The sequence below is a fragment of the Corvus cornix genome, chromosome 13, assembly GCF_000738735.6.
Source record: "Corvus cornix cornix isolate S_Up_H32 chromosome 13, ASM73873v5, whole genome shotgun sequence".
NCBI classification, from domain to species: Eukaryota; Metazoa; Chordata; class Aves; order Passeriformes; family Corvidae; genus Corvus; species Corvus cornix.
In genome coordinates this window covers 10,020,592-10,040,541 of record NC_046343.1, presented here as the reverse complement: position 1 = coordinate 10,040,541, position 19,950 = coordinate 10,020,592, and the positions used below count along the sequence as shown (strand labels likewise).

The 19,950-nt window shown below is 48.7% G+C and overlaps 1 protein-coding gene across 4 annotated transcripts in view; it reads left to right on the top strand.

Annotated features, from left to right (window-relative positions):
• The window catches only part of JADE2 (jade family PHD finger 2), a 72,466-nt gene that overhangs the window by 36,460 nt on the left and 16,056 nt on the right, over nt 1–19,950 (top strand). For all 4 annotated transcript variants that reach the window (XM_039559461.1, XM_010390674.4, XM_039559459.1 and 1 more), the window contains 4 exons: nt 348–517; nt 10,235–10,446; nt 14,152–14,319; nt 14,803–14,919. In XM_039559461.1, the coding sequence (XP_039415395.1) occupies nt 348–517; nt 10,235–10,446; nt 14,152–14,319; nt 14,803–14,919 (667 nt within the window). The remainder of the gene's footprint in view (nt 1–347; nt 518–10,234; nt 10,447–14,151; nt 14,320–14,802; nt 14,920–19,950) is intronic.

Below are 19,950 nucleotides of genomic sequence, written 5' to 3'. Positions count from 1 at the left end.
GCCCAGCACGGTGTGGATGTGGCACTGCAGTGGTACAGCACACTGGAGGTGTTCATGGGGGAGTTAATGGCTGGGGGGCTTGCTGTCGGTACTTGGATCATCATCACCATTGCACCTCATTTTTCTCATGTAAAGAGTTAATTTCTGTAGATGAATGGGAACACTCTTGCTGTAGTTGCTGTGCTGGGGCCGTCTGTCAGTGCTGGCCCATGGGCTGACTTCGGGTGCTGTGGCTTTGCTTTCCTTCACAGAGTCAGGTACCTGGTGTGGTCTCACCCTCCATGGCAAGAAACAGAATGTTTTTGTGAGTTGTAGCCCTTCCTCAACCTCCCCATCTTTTCTTCCAGGATCATCCCCCAGCTGGAGAACTCACTTTCACAGGTTTCACCGAGCAGCCTGCCTGGCTCTGAGATTTCAGAAGCTACAAGGACTTACTTGCAAGGAATGAGCCGCTATGACCTGGACGAGCTCGATGCCTGCTGGTTGGAACTTGTTAACATGGAGCTCAAGGAGATGGGTGAGTATTGCTTTTCTGTTTTTTACTGGCCTGGGTGTCCCACATTGGGCATTCAGGCTTTTTGGGTAAGCATGTGGAACTAAAGGCCTTGAAGAAGAAATGTCGGAAATGCTGGTCCTGATTGTTTTCTGTCCCAGGCATCTCTAGATATCACAGCATAACATTGCCTGCATCACTGCTGTTATATCACTGCACATTCTTCAAATCCTTTAGTGGATTTTGGTTGAGTCGAAGTACCTGAGCTTGGAATTTGACCATTGGCACTAGTGCTTAGCATGGTCTGGTGGGCAGATTTGTTGGCACAGACCCATGGGTGTGTAGTCCTGCCAGACTGTGGAGGGATTTTCCAGTCCTTGTTGGGGAAGGGTTGCTGTGCTGTGTCTACTGCTCTGCAGGTAAGAGTAACACCTCAATAAAACATTCACCTTGTGAGGTCAGTGAAGGCTCAGGCATGGTTACGTGAAGAGTTACTCCTGGTGGCAAAGGTCTTTCAAGGATGGGAAAAAGAATTTTACCAAGTGCTTGAGCAGATGGGATTGTGCACTGCGGAGCAGGAAGGTTGTGCTGGCTCTCACAGGCAGCTAGCTGAGGGCTGCAACAGGATTCAGGGTGAGGGCAGAAAGATGCAGTTCAGTGAGCTTGCATGGAGCATAAGTGAGCTCAGAAGTTGGGCATGACATTGGTTTTGGAAGATCTGGCCTTCTGGTGTACTCATGATTTACAATGAAAGTTTGTTACCATGATCTTGAGAAAGTTGTAGAGGCTGCTTTCACAGTTTGTGTGGTTATCTGGTATAGGTATCCTGTGTATTGGATTTCCCATAATCTCAGTTTTTGAGCCTGTAGCATCATAGAGAAATCACAAGTCAGTTTTGCCCTCATTAGCTGCTCCTGTAGTAGCAGCCTCCGCTCTGTCATTAGCACACCCAGCTTTTGAGGCACTGGCAGCTACAGTGAAGTCCTTGGGCAGAGCAGAGGGTGCTGCTGGATAGAGCCAAGTGCCTCAGTCCTGCTCATGTACCTTGCAGAGGATCCACCCTTCCTAACCCTGCACAGCTGCTGTTGCTGCATCAGGAACTCAGCTTCTACCACCCTGGGCATCATTCTGACCTCACTGTGCCTTCAGTGTATCCCCTACTACATTTCCCTTGCCATCTTCGCAGCTGCATGGCCATCAGAAGTGTGTCTGGGCTCCAGAGAAGGGTTGTCTCTATTTCTGCTTCCCCTTGTGTGTATTTCATAACTCTCTAGAAATTCATAACTCTCTAGAAATTAAGTGGGCAGAGATTTGGCTTCTCCAGCTCAGCTGGGTTAAATTTGCCCTGCTTTATTATTTCTTCAAAGTATTCGGTTTCAAATGCAGTGTCCAGATGTGGAGCTCCCGTGGTGATGGAAGATTGAGATAACTGGAAGGTCCCTGCCCCAGGCCAGATGGCTGCTGGTTGTCCCCATGTCACCTTGGGGCTGGCATGTGCCAAACCCACGAGTGCTGGGGGAGAGAGGCGGCTTCTCCAGCAGCACTGCCTTGGGAATGAGTAGAGTTTAGGAGGCGAGCTTGAGCTTCATCCCAGCCATACCCCTGCTCTGTGCAGGTGTGTGGGTGGGCTGGCACCTCAGCATCCCAATGCATCGCAAGTCAGGACACAGGCAGTGCTTTGCTGCTGACCCTCGGCCATTCTGAGCAGGCTGCATTTTTGTGACTCCATCTCGTCATTTATCAGCCAGTCACCTTTTCCAAGGACTGTCCTTAGGAGGTGTTTGTCCAGGGCTGGGCTGGATGAAACCATAGAATCTGAGGAAGCCCTTGAGCCTTCCTGCCTTCACCAACTCTAGATGGTGATAAGGACGAAGGGGATCTCAGCAGCGGTCATGCAGAGAACACCACTGCCCATCACCTGCTTCTCCAGCCCATTCCTGTTGCTGAGGGAGCACTGTCATTACTGGCTGAGCCTTAAATATGTTGGGGGGAGAGTAGCTCTCAAAACCAGTGTTTGGCATGTGAAGCTTCAGCCCAATGGATTCTGGTACCTTGCCCCCTCCCTCAGTCCTCCCAACTTCTTTAGCAGTGCAAGGGCTAGTACATTTTTTCCAGTGACTTGGAAAGGAAAAGATGTGGCATTGATTAATAACACGTCCCTGGCACTGTGGGGAGCTGGGGGTTTGGCAGGTGGGAAGCAGGATGGGAGCTGGTGCTCCTGGCTGCAGGACCATGGTCACATCACCCATGGCAGCTGTGCCCACCATAGAGGCTGAAGGTCATCAGGCTGCTTTGAGGGGATGTATTTTCCTGCCCGTGGAAGTGATGGGGTTTGGGTGCTCATAGAGGAAAGCTGTTACAGCGAGTCTGTTGCTGCTCAGCTCCTAAGCTGTGCCAGAGCAGGGACTTTGCTCCCTCTGCTTCCCAGATGGGAAAAGCCAGGGTGGGATTTGGGTGCCCTTCACCACCCAAGGCAGAAGAGGATTGTGGCTGCCTGGGTTGGTGCAAAGGCAGTCCATAAATAGTGCTTTCTCCCGGAAGCCCTTGACATTAATGACACCATTAATGACTTGCTGAGATTTCCAAACCCGCTTTGCTAATCTCCAAGATCATTAACATGACTTAACTAGAGAACTGCAGCCTCTCCTCCCATTCAGAGGAGTCAGGAGTTATCTCCGAGCATTAATTTAAAAGATAGGCAGAAGTTTAAATTCCTCATTGGTATTTGGCTGAACTGTTGTCACTGGGCTGTCCAGGGGCACAATATGTCATTCCCAAAATATTTAATGGCAAAGAAGGATCCTGATCTCTGACTGGCTCCTGAGGATGTGCGGGAGGAGAGCTGGAAAGCACCTATGAGATCATCCAGCTCGCCTTTCGTGGATCCACGTAGCACATAGCACATGCCTTTTCCAGTCCTTTTTAGGTCACCCCAGGGACGGAATTTTATCACCAAGATCAGATAAACCTCCAGATAGCTCCAGCTCTCTGCATTCTGCCTGCTGACTCCTCTCCCAATTAAGTGGAATTGCTGTGGAAAGCAAAGGTTTTACATGAAAAGCAAAAGTTTTAAACATAAAACAGCTTTAAATAGTTTTAAACCCCCCAGTAAGATGCCTCAGTAGCTGTTGCTGTACTCGATGGAAATGTGCTGTTTAAAGAACCTTTGCGTGCTAGAGATGAAGTCAGTATTTAGGCATGCCTAAGTGTTTTATTTGTTGCTGCTGCAATATGAGATAGTAAAAAAAGTGGATCTGAAGAAGGCTAAATGAAGCCCTGAGCCAGCTTAATGTCCGTGCCACTCCAGGCAGTACAGGCCTTTCCTTTTAGACAGGAGCCATGCCATAAGTCTTCGTTTTTATATTAACATGTTATGTTGTATTTTGTGATCTTCACTAAATCCAAAGGTATTGTAAGAGCGGAGCTAGAGAGACTTCAAAGACCAAGGCTGAAAGATCCTTTTGCAGTGATCAGCACTTCATAAACACACGGAAAATCCTCAAGAAATTGCTAAAATTGTTGTCAGAATCAATTTTGCTGAAGGCAGAGTCGAATTTTCTAAGTATTCCCTTGACTTAATCCATATGGTGTATTCTGCTCACATATGCCCACCACGGCTTCTATCTTGGGAGCTGGAGGTGTTCCTGGTATTTTATGGCAGGAACATGCAAAGGTCACATGGATTGCTTTTGAAGCTCCAGGGGGAATTCATCGCTGCATACTTGAGATATGTCTGTGTACTAATGAGATGATACCTCCCTCAGCGGAGGTGAGATTGGTCAAGTAGATGTGAAATAAGCTGGAGTCGGTGGAGTACCTCGGGGAAGATGTGCTCAGTGGAGCAGAGGCTGCTGTCAGTCCTGCTCCTCAGAGAGTGGCTGCTTCCCTCCCTGGCGGTCCTGGGTGTCACACTCTGAGGCTGCTCCCATCCCACTGCATCCTTTTGGGATTCTGGGAGTCCCTTTTTCACCCTGAGGCAGCACGTTGGCACTCCCTAGGCAGAGCCTGTCTCCAAGCAGCTGCCGCCCACCAATGTGTGTCCATGTCCCACTGTGCAGGACCACCCCAGTACAGAATCATAGAATGGGTTGGTTTGGAAGGAACCTTAAGCTCATCCCATTCCAAGTCCCCTGCCTTGGGCCGGGACACCTTCCACTATCCCAGGTTGCTCCAAGCCCCATCCAGCCTGGCCTTGAACACTTCTGGGGATGGGGCACCCACAGCTTTTCTGGGCAACCTGTGCCAGGGCCTCCCCACCCTCACAGGGAAGAATTTCTCCCTAATATCCAATCTCACCCTGCCCTCTGTCAGTTTGAAGCTATTCCCCTCTATAAAACACCACAAGCCTCTGGAGCTGAGCTTATTTAGCCCCTTAGAGATACAGAAAATCGATACCACGTGTAAGTGAATGTATTAATTGTTTGCATGTGATGTAGTAATGTATAGATTATCAGGGTTGGAGATCAGTGGGAGACTCTTCAGACATTTTGCCTCCACATTTTCAGTACAATCAGTTTTTACATCAAGTTGCTGTTTTGCTGTTTCCATAAATTCCTGGCAGTAATTGCGGTAGTTTCCAGCAGTACTCCAGCTTTGCTGCTGATGGGGTGAGGAGGCTTTCATCAGGAGTGTTCTAGGACAGCCCTGTCAGAGCCAAGCATCGCTGCAGAGAGGCAGCAGCTTATAAAGTGGCATCTGAAACATTTTGTCATCATCTTAAATTTGAGCAATAATTGATGTCAGTGGGTGGCAGAAAGGGTGATAATTGGTTCCTGTAAATCTTTTAAGTGCATTAGCAGGCTGTGTTTGCAACAAAATGTCTGTAAGTTTCACTGTGGATGCTCAGTTCACTGTTTGTGTGTTGGTCACACTTTACATGCAGGGTCTGTTTATAAATAACATTGATAAAAGATTAATGTACAATTGCTTCATCTTCCAAGGGCTGTGTGTCTACAGGTGGTGGGCTGGAAGTGGCTGTGGGAGTCCCAGGTGGTCTGGTGTGGTGTTCAGGTGGTTGGCTGTCATCCTCTGATGTCCCGGAAGGATGCTTGGGACAGGACCTGGGGTGCCCAGGGGGGCACTCAGCCCGGGGCAGGGTGGCTGGTGTCCCCACAAATGCCAAAGCAGGCATGTTTGAAGTGACTTGCCTGGGGCAAGCTGGAGGGACAGTGAGCTGGAGGGAGATCTCTGAAGTCTGTGGTCTGTGTGCCATGTGTGAACACCCCATCCCATCAGGGACCTGTCATTCTTTCACTCTCAGGTTTTGAAAGATAGTCAGAGACAAGCCTACATCATCTCACAAGTGCTTTCCTTTGCTTACTATTATTTTTAAAAGCAGTGATTTTGCTTGGTTTTGTATATATATATATATTTTTCCTGAAAAGTAGACTCCCAGGTTTATAGTCTGTGAATCAGCGAATGGCACAGCCTGCAGTCCTTATAGCTGTTTGTTCATGAGCTGTTTCTATCTCCAGGTATTCTCCACAGGGGGAAAGGATTTATTGTTTCAGTAAATTGATATTAGTGGAGTACAGTTCAGTCAGAAATAGGTCTCTATTTTGTGAAAGGTGGCTCTCCAGCTATTTTTTTCCTCCCCTCGCAGTGAGTTGGCTCACATCACGACAAGGAGTAGCTGAGAATTCATTTAGCAGAAGAATATTGCTCCTTCATGCCACATAAATTACAATATTACAGAAATAATTATAACGGAGGGCGGCGTTGTGTAAAGGGATGTGCCTGGTACTTCTCCCAGGCGCGGCGCTGTGGCTGCGGTGCCAGCCCAGTAATCCCAGCCCCTTTGGGATAAAGTGTTTAAATTCTGTATTCCAGGTGCTGTACAGGCAGTTGGAAGGGCTGAGCTTTGTGGAGTTGGGCTGGGCCCCTCCCAAGGGATAAGGGGGATGCTGGGTGGCTGTGGAGCTGCAGGGATCATGGCAGACCCTGACGCAGACACACAGGGAAGAGATTTTGTTTGGAGCAAAGTTCCTTCAGGGTTTCCTTTCATGAATAAGATCTGGAGACCTCCTGTAGTGCATCATCATCTGTCACCTCTTCTCTTCCATTTCTGAAGCAAGTCCCATATTCTGATGCTTCCTTTATTTGGGAAGGTGCTACTGCCCAGCATCTTGCCCTGTGCAAAAAGGGGACAGTTTTTCTTGTCTGAGATGCCATGGGAGGCATCATTCCCTGGATTACAGCCCTTCCCGCTGTGGGGCAATACCAGGGTATTCCAGGGAGGCTGGGTGGCCACATCAAAACCCATCATTGTTAATGCACTCAGTGTTAATGGGAAAAGGGTGTAAGGGGTCTCCTGGAAGGGGTGATGGGACATACTCCTCCTGTGTCAGTGTTTTGAACGTGGCTTCAAATCGCCAGTGATTATATTGGCATAAGATTGAAGTCTCACCTCTGCCTGTGTCCGTCCAGACAGAAACTCTGAAGAAGTTTATGCCTATCACTGCCCTTCTCTGTGGAGGCTCAGAAAAGCTTTGTTTTCTTGCCTGAGACCTTGGCATACCTTAACCAGGTGAAAATACCATTCTCTTGGTTAGCAGGTGGAGTCCACTGACCTGGTGATGGTCCCAAATGTGGTCATTGCTGGATTTGTGCATTGTAACCAAGATCAGTGTCTGTGTCTTTACTTTCCTTCTCTGGGGACAATAACAGTGTCACTTGAGCATGTACACAGGGAGTGTTTTGGTGGAGAATTTTTCTGTTTGCTGTTTAGCTGGCCACGATCAATAAGGAGAGAGTTTTTGCAGCCAAAAAGATGACAATTTTATGAATGGAGTTCAGTAGCACAAACTTCATGTGATACAGAAGGAGATAAATGGAGCACAAATGGAAAAAGCACTTCACCCCCAGGCCCCATTGTTTAGTGTTTCATAAACGATTAATCGCTTCATCCCCATCAAGTGCAATTGTCAATTCAATAAGCTCTGAGGTATTTGGGATGACGCTTGGCAAACGCATTCCTAATGTAATTACATCTCAATGGAGTGTGAGAGCGCCTGCGTGCGTGTGCGCGGGAGGGACTGATCCATATTTCCCCAGGTAATGGTGTAACAGCTGCACGGCACAGAGGCTGATAAGGGAACCCCACTGAGGCGCTGGTCTCCCTCTGGCTCTGGTCTTCCTCTGGTACAGGAGTTTTGAGAAAGCATGAACTTTCTTCCCAGGGTTAACCAGGTGATGATGGAAAATTCAGGAGGTAGGATGGGTGCTGATTCTTTCCACTTGAGATGAAGTGGGACAGTGGCAATGCCAGCGTGACCCTGACCCTGGGCAAGGTTGGGTTCATGATTCCTGTGGAAAACACCCTTCCTTTCCTTCCTCATGCTGCCTGCAGCTGCCAGCCCTCTCCCATGAGCACAGGGCAGCTCTGGAAAGTGTATGGGGAAAAGCACTGGGAACACCTTGATGGTCATTTTGCTTTCTAGAAGAGCAGAGCCTGACAGGTTGGGAGGAATGGAGTTACTCCAGACTGACACTCTGGTGCCCAGGCTCATAGTCACAGATGGGAAGTTGAAACCCTGACCAAGAGGAGGATATTCTTGCTGGACTGGTTTAATACTCATATGAAGTCATGTTGAGCAAGTGCACCTCAGGTGGTGTGTTTATAAAGGGACTCCATTAAGGCAAAAATAATGCTCTGGCTTTCTCTGTAACATGCAGGCAGTGATGGGACAAGGGGGAATGGCTTTGAGTTGAAAGAGGATTGATCGATTTAGGTTAGATATGGGGAAGAAATTTTTCCTTGTGAGGGTGATGAGGCTCTGGCACAGGTTGCCCAGAGAAGCTGTGAATGCCCCATCCCTGGAAGTGTTCAAGTTCAGGTTGGACAGGGCTTGGAGCAACCTGGGATAGTGGAAGTTGTCCCTCCCTATGGAGGGGTGTTGGAACAAGAAGATCTTCAAGGTCCCTTCCAGCCCAAACCGTTCCACGTTTCCATGATTTTGTGCTTCCTGACCTGCCGCCTCCAACCGGCACTATGCCAAGAGCAAGATGGTGGCTCCATCCCAGCCCTGGTGCTCAGAACTCGCTGTGCACGTGCAGGATGCTTTGCATTGCTGAGCTCCAGAGGTCCCAGGCAGCCTGTGCCAGCCTGGGGCTGAGATCCTGCACCTATCGCCGGGGCTGCTCCGGAATCAAACAGGTATCAGCAGGTTCCTTGGCATGTTGCAGCACAGCAGCCCAAGCTCTTGAAAGGGCTGTGATAGGGAACAGTGGTGTCTGTCTTAGATGGTATCTCAGACTCGACATAGACGTGTAAAATGCCAGGCTGGATGTTTGCAGAGACTTGTCAAGCCAAGGGAAACCGTGCCAGTGAAACATTGGGGAAGAGCTTAAAAAGGCAGACAATGGCATGTTTGCTTGCTGAGCCCGCCTATGTGTTGCTTTCCCCCTTGACAGAGTTTTTTCAGTTGGTCAGTGGCTGTGGGGGAAAAGATGCAGCCTCTGCCAGCCCCATCCAGCCAGAGGTGCTGGGACCCCTGCACCCCCATCCCTGGGGGCTTTTCAGCAGCCCAGAGTTCAGCCCAGGACAGGGGCATCATACTGTGGCTTGAGAGATGCCCAGGATGCCAAATATTTCTCAGAATATTTAATTAATAACTGCTCCTTATGGGTTCTTCCTCAAGCCTTTTTTTCTCCGTCTCTGCTCATAAATGAGGTATTTTCTCCCATTGCTTTGCATCAAGGAGGGTGGACAACAGTTTGGGTCGTGTTCCTCTACTGTCTGGCCAGTTGTGGATAATTCACGCTAACTAACTGCAAAGTCTAATTGTTTTGTATTGCATCCTGCTGGTACTTCTGTTGTTGTCTCCGTGCCTTCTCCTCTGATGAGATAGTGCTCATTGGGAGACAGGGTATGGTGGGGGCTTAACTCTGCCTATAACGCTTCACAGAGAACCTTACTGCTGCTGATGACAGATTTTTTTCCTTGCCTGGAGTGACCTCACATTGCGTTTGTGGCACCAGGATCTTTGTGTGTAGGTGGGAGGAAGCACTTCGGGGACCAGCCTTCAGTGTGGCACCATTTTGGGGCTGCTGAGCTCCTGGCAGCAGCATGCCCCATCTGAAGGCAGCTGGGTATACCACTGCTAGGGATTTCTGCGCTAAAAAAACTCTCTTGGTTATTGACCTTATATTCCTGGTTGTCTCTGTGGAGAAAGCTCTGGTAAAGCATCTCTGCCACCTCTCTCCATTACAGGTCCTGGTATGGGGGTAGCAAAAGACCCACCTGGGTCTGACCTCCTGATTTCACTAAACCCAAACACAAAAAACCCCCTTGTTTATCCTTAATTTCTGCCTTTGGCTTTGGTTTTACTCTTCCATTTAATTGGCCTTAAAATGGTCGATTTTCAGTCTTAACAATTAAAGCATTGACTTTGTGTTGCCAAAGCTTGTCTGAGCCCTCGCTGCAGAAAGCATCTTTGCAAAACTTGTCTCCTTGAACATTTAAACTGTCAGCCCCAATTATCCGCATTGCTTCAGCTGAATGGGTTTCCTTCCTCTCAGCCAGCAGCAATATTTTGTTACTGTCTATGAAATATAAACTGCATCCCGAGTTAGGAGTAGCCGTTTTCCGAATCGCTGCTTTTACCGTCGCTGGGGATTTGCCTCTTGAGTTGCCATCTGAAATGCTCAGCCCCTGGCAAAACGCTCCCCAAAAGCGGGTGGGCGCCTGTGCTGGAGCTGCATCAGTGGCTTTGCCTTCATGCTCTGCCTTCTGCATTGCAGAAAAGCCCGAGCTGGACGAGATCACCCTGGAGCGAGTGCTGGAGGAGCTGGAGACCATGTGCTACGAGAACATGAACATCGCCATCGAGACTGAGGAGGGTTTGGGCATCGAGTACGATGAGGACGTGGTGTGTGACGTGTGCCGCTCACCAGAGGGGGAGGACGGCAACGAGATGGTGTTTTGTGACAAGTGCAATGTCTGCGTGCACCAGGTGAGCCCCGGCTGCAGGGCGGGTGGCAGCGCTTGGCTCTGCTCATCACACTCTGGTACCCTCCTCCTCCGGGTTCCTCCCATCCCCACCCAGCCGCTCCCCTGGGCTGCTGTAGACTCCTTCCTTCCTAAATCCCCAGTGTGGCTCCGGTGGAGTGGGGATAGCAGTGGGGTCTGGGATAGCTGGCTGATAGCAAATTTGTTTTTCTTACTTTCTTAGTCCTAACCATTTATAAGTGCCCACAGAAACACACAGCCAGAAGTTGAATTGCCCCTTCCTCCTTATTCTCTGGTCTCTGTAATATTTTATGTCTCCTCATTCTTTAATGTGCTTATTCTTCTTTACCCCATTTTTTTGCTCCCCAGTGGGATCTTTAGCACCCTGGGGTGACTAGCACTGTGTGCAGGACTTGGCTAGTGGCTGGCTGGGATGTGGGTCTGCAGTCCCGTGCTCACCACAGGGGTGGGCTTGCACAGACCCCCTAGCCTTCTCTTCCTCTGCTTTATCTGGGGGGTGGTTGGACCTTCCAGCTCCACCAGTGCTGTCTCACATTGCAGGGTTTCTGTCCCAGCTTCCCCACTGTGTGAGCATGGGGAAGCAGCAGCTTGGAGGAAAATAATTTTATTTTTAGAATTGAGTGCAAATGCTTCAAGCCCTTGCTGGGGGGGGGTCTGTGGGCTCCTGCTTTTGGGGAAACCTTGACAAGGGGAAGGCAGCCACGTGAGTGTCTCCTGGGTCCCTCATGGACCCAGGGAGGTTTTACTGGTTGTGCTTTGAGGGGAAGCACTATGTGGTGCTGGGATGGCAGCAGCAGCACCTGGGCTTCACCCTCTGTGTGAACCGTTTTGGGTTTTTTAGTTCTAAAGAGAGCCATTTGCTCATCTTTTGGGCAGCTTTTCCATCAGTGCTTCCTGGAGGTGGGAGAGCACTGGAGATATCTATAGTTGCCGGAGGTGGGTGTTTTGAATGGTTTCCATCAGTGAATCAGATTCCACAAAATACCAGAATGATTCAGGGTTGGGTTCGGGGTATTTTTTTTGTCTTGGGTTCTTTTTTATCAAGCCCAAGTGACAATGTCAGGCTGTGAGCCACAGCAGGACTCGGGGAGCTGTGGCACCCTGTGGGCTCCACTTCAAGCAGCAGCCCCAGTGCTGCAGAAGGGGACACAGCAGCCTGGATTTTAAGGCTGTTGGAAGAAAAGAGGGATTTTCAGTTGTTTTCAGGGAGCAAAGTCCAGCCCTAAGCCCTTTGCCAGCCCATAAGCTGCTCGTGATTTAATCTGTGCCTCGATTTACACCCTAAGCCGCAAAGTCCAGAGCCACAGTTCAGGGTGTTGTGTGGCATCACAGTTATCTAACCTGCACCGTGCCTTTGCCAACACCACATCCAAAACCTGCTGGGAATGAGGCTTTCCTGCGGGCATATGGGTGCTGGTGCCATGGGCTTCACCAGAGCCATGCCGTGTCCTCCTGCATCCCATCGGGAAGGGGCCCAAGACATGGTGGTGGGTTACGGTGCCAGGAGATACTGTTGTACTCATCTGCGTATCACAAGCCCATGAGGCTTGCTATTAATTAATTCCTATGGAGTGAAGCTTTTAGAAAGCACATGCAGTCATCCTTTTCAGATTGTCAGCGAGGTGGAACTGTGCCCCCCGCTGCTAAATCACAGTTCATTGCTCTCACAGTGACAGCATCACACTTCTGTTTAGCATGGGAATGATCCACCTCCAGTTTCCAGCCACCATGCCATGGGCCTGTCATCACTGAATTCCCTTTCCCTGGTGTGGGCACATGGCTGAACCTGCCTTCTGTTCCGTGGACCACACCAAGCTTGTCTATGGCTTGGCGTCCTCCTTGGTTTTTTGGCATCTTGTTCTCAGTGATGTTGCACCCCAGAGAGACGCAGCAATAAAAATAGCTGCTCTGCTCCTATTCAGCATTCCTCTGGCTTCATGGTTCTGGAACACCTTCTGCCTGGTGCTGGACTTGGAAGAGTGTGTTTAGCTGATAATGCACCTTGTTTCTAGAGCCGCTCCTTGTCTGGGACAGAAGCCCTGTATTTGCTTCTCAGGAGCAGAACTGCACCTTCAGCTGCACTAAAATCACTAGAAATAAATAACCAAGATCCAAGAATCTGCTAGTGATGGGCACCTGGTCATAATTCCTGCTTTCCCCTGGATTTTGAGATCAGTCTGCCAGTTCATTCTGCTGGTAGTACGTATCAGGCTGATTCTTGACTGGCACTAAATCACATGTTTTATACAACTGTGTTCCGGAAATTATTGATCTGTCAGATTTGGAGACACTGTGAAACACACAGTTAAGTCTCTTTAAACTGTGTAGACTCATAGCAATAATATTTCCTTTCTTAATTCCTTGTTATTCCAATAATCTGTTCACAAACTGGCTTTTTCCCCTTGGAAATCACTATAAGAGTCAGTTTGTGATTTGGGGCAACCAAAAGCCGTGTTATAGTCTGTTCTTGGCCAGTAAAGACTGAAGATGTGCTTTTCCCACACTCACACATCTCTGTGTGCCCCCTCTGTTCCTGTCCCCACCTGCAGCACTGGCACTTGGAGTATCAATGACCTGCAGCAGCAGGAGGAAAAGTGATTCTTTTTGGGGGTAAACTTCAAGAAATGGAGCTGATGAATGCCTGGGCTCAGTTTGCAGCCACCCGTGCTGGGGGTCCTTGTCAACGCTGGCTGCTTGCCCTCTGCAGGGATGTCAGAGCAGCCAGATGTAGGATTAATTACATTTCCTTGCTTTAAATAGTGACACAGCCCTGTGTTAGTGCCCCAGGCAGTGTGTGTTGCCCTCTGAAAACCCTTTAAGTGTGAGTTATCAGGACCTGCCAGTTAAAAACTGTCTAGCTTTAGTAGTAGCTGTTTAATAAAGTCATAAATTATGGTCAAAGTGGAAAGTATTTTTTCATTATGGGATACAGCTTATCATTTGGCTCTTCCCCAAGTACGCAAGAGAAATATTTATGAAACACTTTGGCTGCTCGGTGTCCTGCGTTACCACAGCAGGTCAGGGAACTCCATGGGCATCCCGAGTCTTTCAGTTCTCACTCTCTTGGCTGGAGACTTGTCTGTGCCCCCTTTAGATGTGTCATCCTTAAGAATTATTATCCTTTTTGGTTGCTCCTGTCTCATTTACATTCATGACTATTGGCTTCCCCTTTTTACCTTTCCGTAGTTATTTTTGCTTCCCCTTTGGGCTGTGCGGTGTCTGTAACCAGTGTGGTCAACTTTCTCAATCATGGGCTTGTGGCTTTTCAGCCCTCTGTGACCTCAGAAGATTTCTTACACAGCATTTCTTACTTTTCCGAGTCATCATGGGTCAGGAACGGGCAGGACGTGAGCAGGCAGATGAGTGCACCACAGAGCTGCTGCTGGTGGGGGCTCTGCCCATGCCCAGCCTGGAGCCAGGCAGGTGCTTGCCATGATACATGGCACGTTTTTATACTTAGCTTTTAATTAAAATCCAGGGCACACTGATCTGCCATGAGCATCCATGTGAAAGCAGGGAAGGTAGTAAGGGAGAACTTCAGCTCACTGTCTGTGGCTTTGGCGCTGCGTTGAGTCTGCTGTTTATTGGGATGCAGCGGCAGTGAGAAAGGTGGGAGTGACGGAGGAGGTCTGGGAGGATGTTCATCCTGGGCTGCTGGGATTAACCCTCGTCCCTCGTGTCTCCACAGGCGTGCTATGGCATCCTGAAGGTCCCCATCGGGAGCTGGCTGTGCCGGACCTGCGCCCTCGGTGTTCAGCCCAAGTGTCTGCTGTGCCCCAAGAGGGGCGGGGCGCTGAAACCCACCCGGAGCGGGACGAAATGGGTCCACGTTAGCTGTGCCTTATGGATACCTGAAGTGAGATGTTTTCCAGCCTCCTCCTGATACATGGGTGGGCACAGTCCTGGTTTCAGGTCTTGACCCAGGGTGTTCATTAATGGTGTAGATATCAAATGAAGTTTGGCTCGTCAAGCTGTGCCAGAGACACAATGCCAGGCAGTTATCAGGCTGTGTGTTTAATGAGCAGCCAAGGGGCACCCTATTAAGGGAGGGCAGAGTATTAGGGTGCAAGGCCACAGGGGTGGGGGGCATACCTCTGAACAGAGTAAAGCTAGTATTATATGCCTGTCGGAGATACACCTCAGATGAGGAATTTATGCAGAGGAAAAACCAGTATTCATCCAGATTTGTTTCTGGTTTTGGGGGTTTGGGGTTTTTTTTCCAAATTACAAGTGACATTGAAGAGTAAGAAATAGAATCCATCCCTCATTCAGACTGCCCCTTGTAGGAGATTTGGGACTGTAGCCAGTATTTACAACTTGTCTTCTATCTTGTGGTCAGGTTAGCATTGGATGTCCTGAAAAAATGGAACCCATTACGAAGATCTCACATATCCCAGCAAGCAGATGGGCTTTGTCCTGCAGCCTCTGCAAGGAGTGCACTGGGACATGCATTCAGGTATGTAACTTGGCACTGAAGAAACTCAGACCTCTGGGGCTGTACCTGTATTAGCCACTGGAGAATCTTGAGATGCTGAAGGACAGGGTCTGAATGAGGCTTATTTCTGTTCTGAGTAAACCTAATAACAAGAGCTTGTGAGGCATCATCAGATGTTGTTTGCAATCATTTAATGCACTGAGTGCTAGAAATCTAGATTAACTTTCTTTGCATAACACAGCGGTGTTGCTGTAGTGAAACTAATTACTGGGACTGCAAGTGACCTTGGTTTGGATCAGAAACCTCCAGGAGATGGGCTTTATGAGGCTGCCAGGAAAGTGAGATGCTCATGGGATACATAATCCAAGTATTTCACAAACCTCAGGGGGTCAGCCTTTCAGCTGGGGGGATATCAGGGTGCACCAGGGTTGGATAGTCCTCACTGGCCTGCTGGCTTGGAAAATAAAGTACTTACCATGTATTACATTTCCGCATTCTCTGTTTTGCTACACCTAATCAAACCACTGCGGATACCTGATTGCCCACCTTCCCCACAACAGGAGGGACAGACATTCTCTTTTCAGATGGATCAGGAGCTGCTGGCTGGTGGCAGAAGGACAGCAGGGATGGAGCTCTGCAGGCTCTGCTGTGTTTGTGCTGTCGTCTTGGGTTTAGTTCTTTAAAGGGAGCTATTTAAAAGTAATCCCCATAGTTTGAAATGAAATCTCACAATACTTCTTTAAATCTGTCGCATTGACTCATTTTTTTGATGGCTCTGGGTGCTTATTCACCCTGCCAGATGGAGATACTGTGTCAGAATGGCAACTGCTTTCAAAGAACAGAGGGGCAGGGAAGGAAGCAAACAGGCTTGGCAGCATCAAAAAGAATTCAGTGTCTCTCAGGCTTCATCCTCTTAGTGCCATCATGACATGGGAGCCGTGAGATCCCGGGGACTGAATGGATTTGCATTAAAGGTCACCTGAGATGGAACAGGAGCCTTGCTGCCTCATGTGCTGGCAGCTCATGGTTTATAAGTCTTCATGAGATTGTCACTGGAGCATTTGCTGAGGCCACCCTGTTGTGTGCGGGATGGTTTTACTTCAAGGAAAAGGGGGAGAAGTGAAAAAAAAGCAGGCAGTGCCTTTATTTAAGGATTTATGGGGTAAATTAACATCCACAGGTAAGTAAATATGCTCTGTACTCATCAGTGGTAAAGAGCTCTGTTTTGAAAGCTCATGTTTATGGAGCGTATTTTGTGGAGCATATTTTATGGAGCATATTTTTGCTAGTGCCTGTTTATACAGGTGGGATCTACCTTCGTCAGCATTTTGGGTTTGTGACCCAGCTCTGAAAGGAGGAGTTTGTTTTCTGCAAAAGCACTGGGTGTTTGTTTCTGGCAGCAGCAATCAGGTGCTGCAGGTGGGCAGGTCTGGGGAAAGAAGGAAGTTGCTTCCAGGAGGGGATTTCCAAGTGGCCAAGTGGGTTTTATGAAGGTGAAATCTGGGAGGCAGGCTGGAGGAGTAGAAGACTGTCATCCCAGCAGGGCATCTCAGAGGCAGCACTGCAGCTTGAGAAAACACCCACCTCAGCCACATTTGCAGAGACAAGCACAAGAAATCTTTGTAGGGACCTCTGTGTGTGGAGGTGTTTTTCCCCATCCGAATTTGACTATCAAAAGGGAAAGAAACTCAAAGAAGCCCGAGGAAGGGCTCTGCACTGCTGTCTGTGCCTCTGCCCTTGCTGCTGCATGTAACTCAACCCCTGCTTTATGGTACAGAGCTGTGAGCCCGGTGTAACTCAGTGTGACCGTAACTGAGCCAAAAATACTGCGGTGCAGGGATGCAGCTCTGAAGACACCCTTTGCCTGACTCCTGTTAAGAGGAAGGCATTACTTCATGGTGGTTCTTGTGGTCAGACATCAGGAGATGCCAGAGAGCTCAAAATGCAGGAGGAATTTTCTTGTTTGCATTTCTGAGATGGAAAAGAGAGTGCCAGGAGCTAGGCTCTGGTGCAGCCTGAGTCCTGACCATGCTTTTTTGGGACTCTGCTCCCTCCTCCTCACTTGTCAGAGTGTCTGGAAGAGCTCACCGAGGCAGCACAGAATGCCAGGGCTCTCTTGGTCGCTGGCAAGCTTCTCCAAAGGGCACAATCTTCTGCTGTCATCATCTTCCAGCTTTCTATTTGTTGTCATTTTTTGGAGAAAAAGCCCTTGGAAATGTTCTCCATCACTCCCCCATTCATCATCACTTCTCTGCCCACTGCCGCCCTCTCCCATTGAGCAAGCCACTGGGATAATTGGTGGTTCCCAAAGCTGTCTTCTGCCTGTAGTCCTGAAAAGGCAGCACGTGGCATCAGGGATGAGAGCAGAGTGTGTTGCCCATGCTGCCCCAGTCCCAGCCATCCTCTGCCCCGCATCCTCCGAGGAGTCTGTGAGGCTGAAATTGCCTTTTTCAGCTGAGAAGCTCTACCAGGCTCCAGACCATCTGTGGTCACAAAAAATCACATGGTAGTTTTTTAAGGATGCAGAAGTGTTGTGTCTGATGGCTTGGCCAGTGTTCAGCACCGGTAATTAATTTTTCCTTCCTGAGCTCCCCTCGCAGGTCTGTTGGAGGAGCTGCTTCCTTCCCCTCCAGCCCCAAACTGCAGCAGAGCACCACTGCAAGCTGCTAAACTTCTGTTTGAATGTCCTTGGCAACTAAAATCATCTCTGTTTCTTCCCAGTAAGAGTGATTTGAGGACTAATTAAGAGCCCACATTAAATCTCTGGGGCAGTTTTACCCTCTCTCTCTCAGAATTTTGTTTGGGAATGGATTTGCCTGGATAAGCAAAGTGTGCTGAAATCCTTGAATGAAAGGTGCTGTAAGATAATGAAGCACAGTCAATAACAAAGCAGGGACTGCTCTATTCTTTTGAGCCTGGTTTATTCTGTGTGGCAGATCACTCCGTCCCGCCACAAGTGGCTTCATTCCAACGCCATTCCGGGATGGATCAATATGTTTTTATTGTTAGTTTATCCAGGGTCCCTCAGTTGCTCTGGCCAACCAGGTATCTTTCTTTGTTGCCCTGTCAGCTGAGCTGCCTAATTATTTTCTGTTTGCATTTTGGGCACAGTTTCTGACAAGTGCTGCTTGCCATCTGTTGGAGTAGAGAGATCCAGGATGAATGTCATTGGATTTGCTTTATTCCTAAGGTGGAGTGATGGTCATTCCTGTTAGCAGGACACTGTCCTGGCAGAAGACATGGGAGTGTTGTTAATGCTGTTTTTAGCACTGATGGCAGAAACAGAAGGGAAGGGACACCACTGTGTGTTCTTTAAAAGCCAGTGTGTGATATACTGACTGCCCTGAGTAAATCTGGAAGCTTCAAGTCAGGCTGGGTTCCCTCTGTCCCTCATTTGTTGCCAAAAATAAATACTTGAGAACGGAGCCGGTGCTTCAGCTGCGTGGGTGGCTGTGACAGGGCTTGTCCCAGGGGATGGCCAGGGTGGCAAGGCAGGCACCCTTTGCCCACTGTGGTGGTGAGTGCCCTGGGCTGGCACAGGGAGCATCAGTGGGTCCCTCACAATGGCTCCAAGCGAGTGCCAGCAAGCCTAGCAGAGGGAGTCGAGGTTTGCAAGTTACCAGCTATTTTCCATGAACAATTTCAGACTGAAATTAGGACCAAATGGCCATTTTTAAAGAGGATAAACACGGTGTCAGAGTTCATAATCTGCTTGCTTGTGGTGCCTGCGGGAGTTAGTGCCCATCATTGCTGCCTAGAGCTGTGCTCGTACAGCCAGAGATGCATCCAGCTCTTCCCACTGCTCCCTGAGGCTTTGGAGCAGGGCCTTGAGTGCTCTGTAAGTGAAGGATTTGGACAGTTCTTGCCTGTGCTTTTCTTGGTCCTGGCAGCTGCTTTAGCACCAGCAGACTCATTTAAAAAGTCAAAGAAAAATACCTAAAAGCAGCAACATCAAAAGTTCACCGCTGGGTGCCTGAGCATGATTCAGGGCTGATGGATAGGATGATGATAAAAAGCTGTAAAACTTCTGTTCCTCAACTACTATCAGAATATATTTTTCTTTTTGAGAATCAAGGTGCAGCAGAGCCCCAGTAAAACCAAATGGTTTGTCATCAACATTCAGGAAATTTCACATGCCTCCACCTGGTCCTTCAGGCCACAAGTGCATCTTCATCCCCCACAAGAACAATTCTTCTATTAACGCCAAACTAGTGCCTACAGTAATAGCCCACTTAAGATGTCTCATTATTGCAGTTTAACTGGTCATTAGCATCTGGAATAGACTGATTTCTTATGGGTTATGGTTGAAATAATTACCTGACACTCTACAGTTAATGAGTAGAGGGGGAGAAGCTGCTGACATGGACACAGGCATAGCACTAGCTGGTGGGAGTTCCTCTGTGGGACACCAGGCTGAGATTTGTTGCCTGTGGGATCCAAAGTAATTTAGCCTGAGGTAAGTTGGAAAAACATTTAAAAATTGGTCTGATGGAACTCTGACAACATTGTAGCCACTGTACAAGCTCTAAAACATTAATTTTGTGATGTTTTGCTCCAGTTGCCTTTTGCTTTCTTTTTTAAATGGAGCTAGTTAGAGGCTGTGTAATTTCTAGAGAAGGAAGGCATTCAGGAGCATTGGCTGCTTCTTAGATCCCATGTTCATTCCTAAACCTTGCCATGTTCTGTATGCTTCCAATAAAAGTGGCATATTGGCTTTAGATGTGGTAATAGAGGGGGAGTAGCTTGAGGGTGAAATACAGGTGAGCATTTCTCCATCAGGAGAGAAATCCGTTGACAGTCTTGAAGCATCCCATTGGCCCATGCTGTTCTTTGGCTTTTGACATGTGTTGTTGGAAGAACCATTGGAGGCTCCTGATAGGTGAGAGACGAGCAGGGCCCATTACAGAGGTGGATTAAAAAAGGTAAGGTGGGAAAATGCCACCTCTTGAACCCTGGGATTCTTCTGCTCGGGTTTGTGGTGTTGGGCCCTCAGGTCTCTACGACTGGGGCAGTATAGGTGTTCCTCCATCAGGAATTCCTGTTGTGGAGCAT